At 33.9% G+C, this 15,612-nt stretch overlaps 1 protein-coding gene across 2 annotated transcripts; it reads right to left on the bottom strand.

The window, feature by feature from the left end:
- Positions 1-5,538: 5,538 nt before the first annotated feature.
- Positions 5,539-14,036, bottom strand: LOC149493263 (LOW protein: exocyst complex component-like protein). Of its 2 annotated transcripts, XM_089715399.1 has the most exons (7): positions 13,704-14,035; positions 12,497-12,591; positions 10,462-11,512; positions 9,563-10,075; positions 8,917-9,105; positions 6,536-6,672; positions 5,539-6,128 (listed from the first exon to the last, which is right to left on the bottom strand). In XM_089715399.1, the coding sequence occupies exons 1-7, from the start codon at positions 13,797-13,799 to the stop codon at positions 5,882-5,884; spliced, it is 2,328 nt and encodes a 775-aa protein (XP_089571525.1). In that variant the 5' UTR covers positions 13,800-14,035; the 3' UTR covers positions 5,539-5,881. The 2 variants fall into 2 exon arrangements, with proteins under 2 accessions (XP_089571525.1, XP_089571526.1); XM_089715400.1 differs by lacking the exon at positions 6,536-6,672 and having other exon boundaries at positions 5,977-6,128; positions 13,704-14,036.
- Positions 14,037-15,612: the final 1,576 nt, after the last annotated feature.

The raw sequence follows: 15,612 nt of genomic DNA, 5'->3' as shown, positions 1-15,612 counted from the left end.
ATTATTTTCATTGTTATTGTTTATTATTATCATTTATTTTATTGTTGTTGTTTATTGTTAATGGTATTTATTTAATTATTTAATTGCATTTGAGAATGGATGTCTAATTGTGCATTGCATTACGATGTTCAACTGATCAATATGTCTGCATTTGATTGCAATGTTTGATTAATTGTGTTGTGAAAATGCTATGCTTTGTTTGTGTGGAATTGGGATGAAGTGGACCACCATGGGTTTGTGAGGACGGTCTGTGATATGGATCCTGAATACGATATGATACTTGATCGTCGGCCGGGAAAATGGGAGATCGGCGCCCCCTTGTGCACCTGATGATATAGATTATATGGGGATTTACAGGATGGCTTCTTGTTGTTGCGCACCTGATAATCTAGATTTGATTGTAGCCCGTAGGGTGGCCTCCTGTTGTGAGCACTTGATGATCTAGATTGGATGGAGACCACCGGATTGCCTCCTGTTGATGTGGAAAAGAAACGAGAGAGTGGAAAAACAATGAGAGGACTGGTCAGTGAGGATTAGACCAGTTCGCCGTATGGGGGATCGGCTCCCTGGTGCACATGTACGAGAGGGCGAGCCATGTGTGAGGACGGCTCGTTGGGGTTTCAGGTGGTGCCACTGACTAATTACCACTTGCTTGATTACTTGAAGGTGACATTACGTGTGAGTGCTGGTATGTGCCATTTGTGTGACTGGCTGCGTGAGCATATAACTAGTCGGATGACTAGATTGAAATGTTTACATATTTGTGTGACTGCGTGTGTTGTGCAATAATTATTACTCCTTAGAAAACTCACATGTGTTGTTTGATTTTTCAGGAAGTAAGTTTTTCTTTAATTCGATTTAGGCTATGTTTCTTCGACGCAGGGCAATAGAGAAATTTTCCTAGTTCCATAATTATTTTACTATGTAATTATGTGTATAAAAAGCCATGTGCACCAAACAGTTAGTGACTCCGCAGTTGTAACATTTACATATATTTAGTCGTGTATTAACATAGACAAATTAATCCTGTAAGCCCATATTAGAATGTGATGTATTGTAAATTGGGCCCGAACTATGGAATGCTGTAGGAGATAAACTTGGGCCGAAAAATAATAAAATATTGAGGTTTATTTTTCATAATCATATGGACTGAATGTTGAAATTTATACCGAGACAATAGATTCTAGTGTTTCAGGCTGACTACGGGCCTCGGGGGCCTTAAGCTTACCTAGGCCCTAGTGCCGGTCCGGCCCATGAAATCGGGTCGTGACAATGGACATACACATAAATTCTTGAAACATCAAAAAGTGTTCCAAAACAGAAATATATAGTTCTAGTTTTTTTTCGATTTCATGACCATTATTTTCTTTCAAGTCAAACAGATTTAAAATATAAGAAAAAAATATTAAAAATATTTTATCATCAAGAGACCATCTATTTATTTTAAAGGAGACATAAATCTCATACTAAATTAAAGTAATAGTAATTAAAAATTAATTCGGTAATGAAAAAGAAAATAGAAAATAAAAAATAAAAAATTATTATTAAGAATAAAACTTTTTTCAGAACTCAACATATAATAAGAAACAAATTATATTAAAAAACTACCAATTTGAATTTCAAAAATCAACCCCTTCTTAATTGGAAAGGCCATAATTTAATGAAATTTAATGTTGATAGACAAAAAAAAAAAAAAAAAAAAAAAAAGACTAAAGCCAAGTCAATTAATAGAAATTGCAAAGCAGATCATACTAAGATCCAATATTAGTCATTTAATGAGTTTATTCGAGTATTTTTATTTCTCTATTATTCTAAGTTGCAAATTTAAAATAAATAAATTAATTAATTAATTAATAAAAAAAGATTAGATAAAAGAAATAAATATTTTATCTTCTCCAAATAAACTCTCAATTTTCCTTACAACCATAAAAAAAAAGAATATAGTTTTTTATCTCTCTCCTAAACAAAATATTATATATATATTCTATTTGAAAATTTATTTTTTATAAAATATATCTAATCAAACCATACAAATATAATAAAAAAAAGAATATACTTTTTTATCTATCCCCTAAATAAAATATTTTAAATTATAATCAAAATAAAATCAAATATTTAAAACTAAAATAGAAAATTTTTCAAATATCTCATTATCATATATATATTTATTAAAAAATAAATTAAAAAAATTAAAATTAAAATTTTGAAATTCTTAATTATTTATATGTTGATTAATCAAAAAAGATTCCATAAAAGAAATATTATATCCTCCCGAATAAACCCTCAATTTTCCCTACGACCATAAATAAATTTTTTTTTTCTTTTTTTATCTCTCTCCTAAACAAAATATTATGTATATTTATTTGAAATTTATTTTTTTTAAAATATATTCAATCAAATCATACAAACATAAAAAAATTATTAAAAAACAAATATACTTTTTTCTTTTTTTATCTATTTTCTAAATAAAATATTTAAATTATAATCAAAACAAAATAAATTATTTAAAAAATAAAATATAAAAATTTTCACATATCTCATTATTATATATATTTATTAAAAATAAATTTAAAAAGATAAATTTTGAAATTCTTAATTATTTATATCTTGATTGATAAAAAAAAAAATTACATAAAAGAAACGTTATATTGAAACAACCCGAATTTATATTTTCAAAGATTTTTCCAATTAAATTTAATGCACCGACAGCCTGAAAATTCATATTAATATTTTAGTGTGAACACTATGAGAAAACGAATCGAAAACCGATTGAAAAAGCCGTAAACCAATTAAAAATCGAAGATTTGGGCCGAATCGAACCAAATCGAACTGGTTCGACCCAAACCATCTAGAATTTTCTTTTTCCTCTATTTCTAGCGCACACCTCACTTCCCCTCCCCTGTTCCTGCGCTTCTTGACTACCGGTGACACCACCTCCGACCACCACTCCTCCTCCACTTCCTCTTTCCTTCTTCTTTCCTTTCTTTTCTTCCCTTTTCTTTTCTTTTCTTCCTTTCTTCTTCTTTGGACCTGCGTCTGCGTCGTGTCCTAGCCGCTCCAGCAGAGGTGATCCACCACCGACACGAGCGCAGCCAGTCGCACCACCTCCGTCGCACGCTAGCGTCGCCTCGCTGCTCCTCCGCGCGCGCCATTGCCAGTAGCTCCGCCCTCTGCCAGAGCGCGCAGTGCACGGCAACAGCACGGTCTCCACCTTGTCGCGCCACCACCGTGCCTGCTGCTCCACCATTGCTCCGCCACAACAGCTCGCGCCTCTACTGCCGCTCCAGCATGCCTCCGACCACCAACAGCCACTGCTATCCGATCCGGCACGAGTGGAAATTTCCGATCTAGCAGAAATTCGACAAAAAAATTATATTGGGATCGCCCGGGTCCATCTAGTGCTCCTCCAGGACAGAATCAAAGCTAGAGTTTCGCTTTCTATCACTGTGAGTAATAATAAATAATGCATGTCAACATGCATTTGCATAGCATTTTTTTTTTTACAAACCTTATATATATACATGTATATTTTTATATTATAACTCATATCTATTTTATGCTGCATAATTGTAAATTTGGTGTTGTACATTGAAAGAATTGTTTGAATAATTGTGCTGTGCATATATTGTGATTTGTTTGTGTGGAATTGGGATGAAGTGGGTCACCATGGGACTGTGAGACCGTACCGTTATATGGATCCAATATGATTACCGTTAGCCGGGTAAATGGGAGATCGGCGCCCCCGTGTGCACCTACCGTTACCGTTACCGTTAACCACGGGTTAGCTTCTCGTCGTTGCGCACCGGACAATCTAGATTTGATTGCAGCCCGCAGGGTGGCCTCCTGTTATGAGCGCTTGATGATCTAGATTGGATGGAGACCACCGGGTTGCCTCCTGTTGGTATGAAAAAGAAAAGAGAGGATGTAAAAACCATGAGAGGGCTGGTCAAGTGAGGATTAGACCGGTCGACCAGTATGGGGGATCGGCTCCCTGGTGCACATGTGAGAGGATGAGCCATGTGGGAGGACGGCTCATCGGGGGTTCGGTGACTCCACTGACTAATTTCCACGTGATGTGATTATTTGAAGTTGATATTGTTTGTGGGTGCTGATGTTATGCCATATGATTGACTATTGTGTGTTCATTCAGTTTATTAGGGCGCATTTCGCGTGACTGTATGTGGTGTGTATTATTTATTATTATTCACTGAGTTGTAAAACTCACCCCCTTCTCCCCAACTTCTCAGGTAGTAGGAAGTTGCTGATCCAACGGAAGCTCTGCAATCTTCTCCGCAGAGTTATAAATGTAAACTTTATATTTCTGTTATTTAAATTTGGATGTAATAATTATTCTATTATCAGATTATTATTGAACTCCACAGTTATAGGATTGTGTATTTTAATTGGGCTTGCCGTATGCGTACTTTTGCAAATGACTTGTTATATATTAGACGCAGGCGTATTAGTATACCCATATTATGAATATGACTTATCATGATTAGGCCCAAACTAAACTTCAATGAAGATATTTAAAATTTGGGCCGGATTGTATAATAATTATATTTAAACCCTAGTGGTATGGGCTTACTGTTCCTGTTAAATGGTGTGGCATGTATAGGTAGAGTAGTTTAGGCTTACTACGGGCCTCGGGGGCCTTAAGCTTACCTGGGCCCTAGTGCCGATCCGGCCCACGGAGACGGGTCGTGACATATATCCTCCTCAAATAAATCCTCAATTTTTTCCTACAATCATACAAAAAGAGATATAATTTTTTTTTTCTTTTTTTATCTCTCTCCTAACTAAAATATTATATATATGCTATTTAAAAATTTATCTTTTACAGAATCTATCCAACAAATTATACAAATATAAAGAAAAACAGAATATATTGTTTTCTCCTTTCACCTCTCTTCTAAATAAAATATTTTCAATTATAATCAAAATATTTAAAAAAATAAAATATAAAAAATTTTCAAATGTCTAATTATCATATATATTTATCAAAAAATAAATTTTTAAAAATATAAAATTTAAAATTTTGAAATTCTTAATTATTTTTATGTATTTATTTAAAAAATATTTGTTATAAATTATATTCAATCAACTAATAAAATATAATTTTTTTTAATTGTCTATAACTAAAGTTATTTTAAAATATTCTAAATTTCATCAAGGACGTTATATGTAATCTTATTTTTCCCCTCTTATTCCCTTTTTATTTATAGTATTATATATAATATTAATAGATAATTTATTCAAGACACAAATCTAAAGGAAGAACTTTGATTTAAAATCGAAACAAAATTAAAACCGACCATTTAAAAAAAAAACCATCTTAAAAACCACTAAAAAATACCTTTTTTATAATGGAACCGACAATTTTAAAACCGTAGTCATTCCTACATATAATAGAAATTTAATTTGTGTTCTTTAAAAAATATACTAATTCTCAACGCCAAAACTGGAACCAGAATAAAAAACTAAACAGAATAAAAAAAACAAACATGAAAGTGAACTGAAAGGCTTAGGAATCAAACCTAACCAAAAATTTTGGTTCGAGTTGCATTTCTGATTCGAAAAAATAACAAGAACCGAATTGTGTACAACTAACAAGCTTTCTGACAAGGAACTACAAACAGTGATCATAATTTCAAGGACTTCTGCTCCAACCAACGGTTCTTACATAGCAAATACTAAGAGAAGAATTGTACAAGAGCAGCAACTACATTTTTTAATCAAAGTTCTAAAATACCCTTATTCCTAAACATCATGACCCAAATCTGAACATACAAAAATTTGATCAGAAAGGATCACCGATCTAACATGAATAAATATCTCTGGCTACTTTGCAATAATAACACGAGGTTATATCTCAAAACTTCTACCCTTCAGGATCTGTTAAGTATACTGGGCTATCAAGTTCTCCCATACTTGCAGAGACAAAAGACTCAAAGGATTCTTCGGTGGAGAGGGAAGACGCAGTTTCATCAGAATCTGAGACAATCTTGTCATGGAGAATAATATGGTCATCATCAATCTCAGATGTGTCTGATCCAGATGTTCCTAAAAGAAGTTTATTTATGGCTGACTTTGCAGTTTCAACAAACCATTCATCCTCAGGTAGTGCACTACATAAAAGAAGTTCGAGAAAACTTAGTTGCCAGATTTAAACAGTGGCAAGAACAGAAATATAAATAATTCAAGGAAAACTAAAATTTATCCTTTGGCAATGGAAAAATACGCGGGCAAGAAAAATAATGCATGGAAAGTAAGAAAGGGAAAGAGAACTTAGATGTTTGGAAAGGAAAGTAAAATAAGATAAGGAAAATATACATTTTATTATCCTTTGTCCACCTAATTAAATCTTTTGAATTTGAAAAGAAAATAAAAAGGAGCGAAAATAAAGGAAGGTATCCTCCTTTTATTTCCTTCCATATCAAACAACACGGTGGAAAATAAAGGAAGGAATTTCTTCCGTACTTTCCCACTATTTTTTTTTTCCTGCGCTTTTTGTTCCCAGACAATGTTTTAATACCTCTGGGGGTCTATGCCTCTAGCTGAGAAGGTCCTGATTGCTCGAGCAATTATGGCTGAAGCAATCTGGTGAACATGCCGAGATGGGTAACCCGCAAAACGAGCAATTTCAACAGTAAAGTGCATATCAAGAATTAACTGCGAAAACAATTGGTCAATTTACAGAGACATAAGAGAAGCAACAGGCAACTTGGCTATATTCCAGTAAGTGAAATATGCACCACAAATGATGTGCACTACATATAAACTTTACCACAACAAATTAAGTTATAATCTTAAAGTGGGAAAATATGCAGTAAATAATGCATTGCAGATCCTAGGCCCAATTTTCATCGCAAATAATGAATTCAACTCTCCCAAACAATAAACATATTCACCAGTTCGTGTAGCTCAATCATACACATGCAAGAGTTGGGTCTCCCAAAATTCGACCCAATGCATAAATTTAACCCTGAATTTTACCCGATTCTCCTTTTGGCCCCGAAATTTGCGGAGGCTTAATCATGAATATGTACTTTCATATTTCAGTAATAACTATGTCCCTCACCAACAGCGGATCCACATTGTAAAAGAAGGGTCAATTGACCTCTCTTTCTTTTAGAATTTTTTAATATATATATATATATATATATATATATTTATATTTATCTAAATTAATTCATAAATTCAACTTATTTATGTTTTTGACCCCTCTTTTTTCAAAAAATTATATATTGACTGCGGAAAAAAATATTTTTAAATCCGCTACTGCTTGCCAAAATGAAAAAACTTTGTAAGGGTTCAATTATAACCTTGCATTTTTCACATTTCATTTTTCGAGCCATTTTTGTCTTCTTTTATATGGATAAACATCACCAATTACATATTTTTTCATCAATAAGCACATTATCATCCACCTTGTAGCTGAGGGAGGATGGTTAGTAATTTTAACGTTTCCAACTCTTATATTTTTATGAAATCAATGTCAAATATGAAGTATGATTTTACTCATCCTTTTAAGATCGGTATTTCTCAATTTTTTTTAAAAAATAATTCACCTTTTGTATGGATTGCATACTATAACATTTTCTTTTATTTCATATTAGTTAATTATTTATTGCACAAGATTAGTGCAAAGATAAAAATGTGCACTGAATTTGAAAAAGCGCCAAGAAGCAATTCAATCCTGAAGACCAAATGTATGTATCGAAGCCATATGACAACCAATCCCTCCGACTCTATATCCGTAAAACCGAAAAACTGGTCGGAGGGGCAAGAGATAAAATAGTATTCTCCCAATTGCAATGATATCAATTCTCCAAGGCAATAACACTTATTTCACAAAATCCCTTTGTAATATAAAAGATTACCTTTGCATGAAGTTGAATTTACTATCAGAAACATTCCTTCACATGAAACCTAATAAAAACATTTTTAACTTCATTATTACAAGAAAACCAGTGTAAAGGCTTGGAATTTCCACCAGGAATCTTAGTCACTAATTCCACTGGAGGACTGATTGGCGCAAGGGTTATGGGGAAGAAGCATTCTGCCCTGCTGTTTATCACATTAAGGATAGAAAATTATGAGAAAGTTCTAAAACTCATATGCAACCGCCTCCCCATATTAGATCCAACTCTATTCAACTCATGCTGTGTTTTCACTTCATCCAACACCAGAAAACCTAGAAACTAACTGTAACCTCCAACCTAAGCATTTCATATCCACACCCCAAGGAAATTTGTTTTCATTTTCAAAATTCATACAAGAACGTAACAGAGCAATCCCATCCCCCCAACACCCCCCCCCCCCCACCCTTTTTCAAGATCCAAGAATTTTCTCCTAGAAGGAGAGCTCCAGCCAAGTTATTTCACAACCAATTTTATGAATCATTTTTCATCTAGTTATGGCCTCCACTTCAGTGGCTTCTGAATAGCATATTTCATCTCCTCTTCTTAGTACAACACCTCCAATCTAAATCTTACTCCAAAAATCAAATATTCCACCTAACAGTCTTAGCATTTTTAACAGTCTGAAGAGCCCAATACTTTTGCCTCCATGAAAATTGCTACAAATCAACCAGGACAAGAGACTAGGTTACTCGGTCATACAGTTCAGTTAGCATTCACCACCATTTTTACGCATCATAAATCTTGCAATTTGTGATTGAAGTTTGCTTACACCATTATAAACTTAAAACAGATGCAAATAAAAGGTTGCTCCCAGACAAATTCATATTTGGAACCAAAGATAACTAAGAGTACACATCACGCAAGTATCATAACCAACATAAAAAGTTTCAGTTCATCAAAGCTATTAAATTTTCAAACACATTTTCAGATAAAAAAAAAGGATACTAAATTATAAAAAACTACCTTTAGAGAAGAAATAAAAAGGGTGTACCTGCTGCAACCCAAGCGGCTTAAGTGCAATTGATTCGTCCTCAAAAACACCCCAGAATTCTTGTTCATCAGACAACCACATTAGAACAGTCTCTGTTAATCTAGCAAGCAAAATTTTTTGTATTTTCTCTTTCCCAAGTAACACATCTCCAGCAACAGTTGCTAATTGCTGCAGTTTTGAAAATAGTGCCTGCAATAAGAACACAAGATCTTCACATTAGTACCAAGAAAATAAAGGTGAAACAAAAGCAAATTATGCCAAATGCATCATGGCTGAATGAGAGGAAAATGGTGATGTTAAATTTCCTCACCCTTAATGTGGGTTTCCTAAAGCATGTTTCAAGTATTTAGAACTCCAATGAAATATTAATATACTCTCCAACAGTGATAGAGCAAAAGAAGATAACTCAATACAAAAACAAAGCCTAAAAAGATCATGGATTAGCTACAAAGATTGTTTAAAACTAACATGAACATGGGAATAATGGACTTATGCACCTGCTCAAAGATATGATGAAGACCAAATCATTTATCCATGGAGCACATAACAAATTGCAACACAACAAAACATATTCTAAATGAAGCCCTGGGCGCATTCAACTACATTGTTTGAGGACCATGGAAAACAAAGCTGAAAAAAGTATAACCTGAAATGGCAATGAAGGCAGAGGATCATCCCACAATAAATCCTCCCCATCCCCATTTAAATAAATTTGTGCACTTAATTGTGTCTTTCCTTCTCTTGAATAGATGAAACTCAAAACATATTGCCGGCAGAAGTGATCTCTCAGCTTGTCAAATGAATGCTGAAGATGGCGCTTCCAATCCTTCAATTCTGGTGTAATACTAGCATTAGACACTGTATTTTCATTTGCTAATTCCTTACTTTCATTCTTCAGGCTCCAAACGGTTGTCACAGAATATGGTAATAATTCATCAAGAATAGTAAATGCCATCCCCAAAAGTGCAAGCTGTTCAGAATCTGTTTCAGCTCTAAAGTGTATGACCTCCTTCAGCTCTGTAAGATTGTCATCATCAGAAGAGCTTGGTAAAGACTTAATCAGCTTATCCATGTACTTATCGAAGAGCTGTGAGATTCTAGTTAACACATTTCCTCCAAAATGCAAAACAGCCGGGGGAGTTAGCTGTGCCAATATATCCTGCAAAAATTATTTGACTTCAAGATTACACTATGAATTGATCATCCGATCATCATGTACTACAAGTGAAATAAATAATCAAGAAACTTCTAATTATCATATATGCATATTTGCAATGTGTGCAGATCCACACAAGACTAAAAGACACATGCAGAATTGCAGATGTTGGTTTCCCCAAGATTAAAGAATGTCAGTTTAAACCACAGTCCATAGACTAGCAATTGGCCTAAAGTATCCATACTACTTTATCTGTAGGTGTGATATCAACAGGAGATTATTTCCTTGCCGGCCACATAAATTATCACAGTGCTCAAGAGTTTTGGCAATGTGAACACAGATATCTAGGATCTTTTCCTTTTCAGTAAAATCAAAGAGAGACAACTTACTTCAACAATGTCCATGAATCTCATTCCACTATCAACAAGGATGCTAGCAGTTGTTGTTGTTGTTGTTGCAAACATAGATAATGGAGAACCTGAGTGCATAGACAAATGCAAGCTCTCATCAGTTTCAGTCATGTCAAGAATTACTCTTCTAGCCCTTCTAAAATTTAGCTCCAACACTTCTTCAATATATGGTCGTAAGAGTACCAGCAGCAACTTTGAAAGTTTTAGACCCTGTAATTCCAACATTGAGCAGTAGTTCAGACTAGCCTGAATGCAATTGCTAGCTGCGCCCAATGCAGAAATTGTCTCGGAAGCAGGGGCATTGTCCTTCACCAACCGAACAAAATATTCAATTTCCCACTCTGCCCATTGGACAATTCTATTGGCATATAAAGGATTATCCCCAAAGATGGAACCGGATTCTTTGGTTGTTAATGAGATTACTGAAAACACAAGCCTAGATAGTGTGGCAGGAAATATCTTGGGACAGAAAGAACGTGAAGGAAGCAAAGCCTCGATACGTTTTTGGAGGCGGGACCCATATGATTTTAGCAATAGTTGATGTGCCAAGGGGCCTTTCCCAAGCTTGATTAATCCAGATAAAGCCTTCTTTAGTTCCAAATTGCCAACTGAAGGCTGCTCTGCAATCTCAATTAGCTGATCCTCGAGCATTGATTTTCTCTTCAAAAATTCTGACTTAAATGAGGATGCTTCAGTTGAAGCATCTCCTGAGACCTTCAGCTCTGGAAAGTTTTTCTCTTCACCATCCAAAGCCTCTATTGCTTCTTCTATTTTATGTTCCACCAAGAGAATATCAATCTTCTCCAAGAACATTGCCTTGATTTCATCAGTATCACCTGGAAAAAGATTCTGAAGTTCATTTGTTTCGGAATCTTGCTGAGAATCATCAATGTCCCCATTAGTATGGTTCCACACTTCCAGTTCACGGCAAACACCAGTCATCAAATCCTGGACAAGAATCCCTTGTGTGGAGATATGCTTTCGTAGCTCAACCAGTTCATGCTCCATTTCAACTACTTCTTCTGACAGTCTACAAAAAATAATAATCAACACCATGCTGATAAGCTGATACCAATCAGATAATGACTAGAAAATTAAGAAACAAAAATTCTAAGTAATATACACCTGGAAAGAGCATTGAAAGGAAAGACAAATTCCATTTGACTTTAGAAGATTTTAGTCAAAGCAATAAATTTTCTGACAAGAAAGAAAATATATTAATCTTGTAGCATTTGTTGGCCTAAGCCCAAATAAGTCTAAATTATTTCATTTATCTAACGTCTTAACACAATCATTCACCTGTACCATTTCAATTCAAATTTATCACAGTTATGCTTCGAGCTACTAGGATCACTAGTTAATGAGATGAGTTTATATTCACCTTCACGTTGACAGTAACACTTAAACATCAGCCTAAATCAATAAAAAAAATTCTGGCCTAGTGAACAAGCCCACCCATATTGCAAGTTCCAGGGAATGAAAGGCCTTTTTCCACCTACTATTACTCTACTCTATTTAATTATATAGATAATAGGCTGTCAATGTGTGCTCAGACTCATTTTCACATTGCAACCATAAACTTCAGAAATCCAGAAACTAAGCAAAATAGATTTCTCAGTGGTCTTGCAAATTTTTTTTCCTAATAGCAGGAAGAATCACAACTTAAGAGGATTTGTTCACCACTAGCCTTTATTTTCCTAGTTGCAAAGCATTGCCATTATCCTTCTAGCCACTATTCTGAGAAAAAGTCCATGTAGATGTCCCTTCTGTTGGCTAATGACAATAGGAGGAGCACTAGGAAGTATTAATCAAGGTCTTAGTTCATGAAGTTTGCTACTTCCTGCTCTCATGATTAATTATTTATCTCAATGCAACAGATAATAAGCATTACTCCTTTATAAGTAGGTTTTCTTTGGAATAAACTCTCATGCCAATAGAGGTCAAGGGTGAACTTTGTTCTAACAGTTTATAATTAAAGCCACACTTTCTAGCAATGATCCACGGCTTTTCTTACCTCAAGAACGCCAAATATTTTGTTTGCATGTTGCCACACAGATTTTCCACTGCATCCTTCAAATCCAAAAGCTCACAACAAAGTTTTCTGATCCCCTGAAGTTAAACAAGAAAAATATAGCTATCTTAACACAGTCAAAGTTTATAGTTGACACCAATATATGACATAAAGGAGCCATCTAATGTATAAATATGAAATTGGAGTGTTCAAACAATTAAACCTACATAATATATATCAATATTTCGAAACCTGACATAAATATAAAATATCATCATCAGATACAGCTAATTGTGCATGCATTGGCAAGAAATATAGAATTAGTACTTCATGGATTGAAGAGCCTGTTAATATGTCTCTCTAGAAGCTCTATTTCATTTTTATGCCAAATATAACTATCCTATTAGCCTTTTTATTTTTTTTGTTTTTTACTTTTTCATTAACTGTGCTTGAATTTTTTTTTTCTTTTTTAATCATGTAGTAGAATGCTTCACATTAAGCTCTTTCTTTCTTTTCCATTTTCCTTTTTTAAGGGTCAATCAATGAACTAAAATGGAAATAAGTGTTCAAGCAGAAAAAATTTATGCTCCAGACAGACGCAATACAACGAAACCAGTTCAAAGGAAAATTCAAGCAGACTCCACATTAGAATCAAGATGCAGAAGTATAAACTCATGTCAAATCCAGCCATAACAACCAAAGAAACGAACTTTCTATACAAACAAAAGAAAACTAGATTAAAATAAGCAAGCTTTTTCAACTAATTGAATTTTAGGTAGAGAATTGCAATTTATATCTCACTGGAACTAAGAACCAAGAACTACCACATATTACAGGGAAAAACATAAAAAGTTATCTCAACCGCATACAATCCTCCAAAGCTGCTTTTTCAACACTAATTTTTTCTTGGAACTAACAAAATTGAGATGAAATGGAATTAATTCACCATGATCCCGTAAATGGACAGACCATAAACACATAGTAGTCCATTTTCTGCAGAATACAAGCTTGAGAAAAAGAAACCCAGCAAGCAAAAGCAAACTTTACCTCATAGAAACTAAACTGAAATAAGAAAATCCAGATCGCAGTATCACCATAAGAACAATCTTATCCAAGTATTGGGTTCAAATTGAACAGTTTCAGCAAAATTAACAACGATTACAAAGTAGAGCAGGGAACGGAAAAAGAAAAAAAAGAAAAAAGAAAGTACCTTTTCAGTGTGGGATTGATAGAGAGAATCGATCTTCGACTGAGGAGTAATGTTTTCTATGGATGGGAAGTCATCGTCTTCTTCACTGCTCTCCATTTCTCAGACTTTAGCTTCTTGTAAAATCTTCAGTTGCTGAAATGTGATAAAAGAGAGATTTCAAATTGCAGAGAGAAAGAGAAGAGCGATAGAAGCAAGCATTGAGGAGGAAGCAGCAAATGAGTCAAAGAGGAGAACGTGAAATTCACGGTTGAGGGTGGCTTTTTTCCCACTTTGGAACTTGTGTACTAATGAATGTAGTGCTGGTCTCACGATTCAAATGAACTGCTGGTTAAAAAAAGTTTTGTGAATGTCCAATTACATAAGGCTAGGTCGGAATATTTTTAGGCTAATTTACTGATTAATCCCTTAATTATACTCTCTCAGCTCCATGTTTATATATATATATATGCTCATTTTTGTTTTTCCATTTATCCCAAAATATAATCCTATTTCCGTTTTTAAATGATTACTTATTATCTAATTTCTTAATATACTTTTATTTAATCTATATTTATATTCTCAATTTATGTCCATTATTTAATATTATGAAGAGATATTTTGAAAAAATAATTAACGAAAGAAATAATTAATTAATTTTTCTTAATCTACATGAAAGTCAAACTAATAATATATATAGGACGGATGGAGTAATAAATTACATTTGTTAAAATTTAAATTTGTCAAAAATTTCAATTACAAGTATAATAAGTATGGTAGCTAATCTTCTTTCTTTGGTATAAAGGGACCAATTATGGAAAAGAAAATCAAAACTATTTATTGAAAATATGGATTACATTCTCTGATTCAACAAAATTTCACAGAAAAGGTGTTTAGCCTGACCTAAAAAAGTAGGCTTAGTCAGAGTCTAGCAAATGAATACCTGTTTAAGTTGATACATTTAAAGGATTGAATAGCAAGGCCTAACAAGAAAATAGTGAATATTGTTTAAAATAACTCTACTCGGGTCTAAAACCTCACACTTATAAATATTGTACAAACCGTAGATATTGTAGGAAATATAAAAATTGTATAAGTTGATGTAGCACTAAAGATATTCTAAAATATTTACTTTTCTTAGAGTGCATTCCTCAAACTCCTATAAATTGACGGTAATATTGTTATAAATACACGAAATTCAAGCTATGCAACTTGAATGCATTAGTATTTACTTTATCTCTCACCTCCACTCTCCTTGTCTCTCTCTCCTGTAACATCCCTTCCCGGTCTACTCATGAACCCGAATGAACCGAGCCAAGATGCTATAATCTGGTTGAACCTATGTCCTATCATGCTGATATCATCCTATATGCTAAATATTATGTCATGCTGTTGCTTTATACATCATTTATATACAGACATTTATTTAATATATACAAGACATTACACTATTTTCCAAAATGAAATGGGTCCAACTATGTGCCATGTACATGCCACAGAACCAAAATATCAAAATGAGTAGTTACCCTGAAGACTTAGTCTTCAAAAGATGAACTGCAGCAGTTGTAAAGATGACTCTCTACAGTCCAGATCCAAAACCTGCGAGTTGAAACAGGTAACTCGCTGAGTAAATAAAGCTCAGTGGATATCTCAACTTAATAAGAATTAAATAAATAAGCATGTAAGCACACATATTATTATACTTTCATGGTCTTACCTCCTGTTCATTATGTTGTATGAATTATGCAATCGTATAATTTATAAATAACACAATTTCATAACTGTATGGCTCCATAAGTTTACTGTGAAACCGAAGTGATAAGAAAGACTGTATGAAACTGGATGAATACTGTATGGCTGGGCTGATATGACCCGTATATAAATTATATCCACTCAACGGCCTGTAGCCGGAGTACCAAACTGTATGGGACGC

This window comes from Jatropha curcas, chromosome 10, assembly GCF_041381405.1.
Source record: "Jatropha curcas cultivar XTBG-Jc1 chromosome 10, XTBG_Jcur_1.0, whole genome shotgun sequence".
Lineage (NCBI taxonomy): Eukaryota > Viridiplantae > Streptophyta > Magnoliopsida > Malpighiales > Euphorbiaceae > Jatropha > Jatropha curcas.
The sequence above is the reverse complement of the archived record's forward strand: the minus strand, read 5'-3'. Positions and strand labels throughout refer to the sequence as shown.

Excerpts from the sequence above, each read along its gene's own strand:
- LOC149493263 (XM_089715399.1), bottom strand. The coding sequence starts at position 13,799 with ATGGAGAGCAGTGAAGAAGACGATGACTTCCCATCCATAGAAAACATT. Across the intron at positions 9,106-9,562 it reads TGCCTTCATTGCCATTTCAG|GCACTATTTTCAAAACTGCA; the intron begins GTTATACTTTTT and ends TTCTTATTGCAG. Across the intron at positions 6,129-6,535 it reads AGAGGCATAGACCCCCAGAG|TGCACTACCTGAGGATGAAT; the intron begins GTATTAAAACAT and ends TCTTTTATGTAG.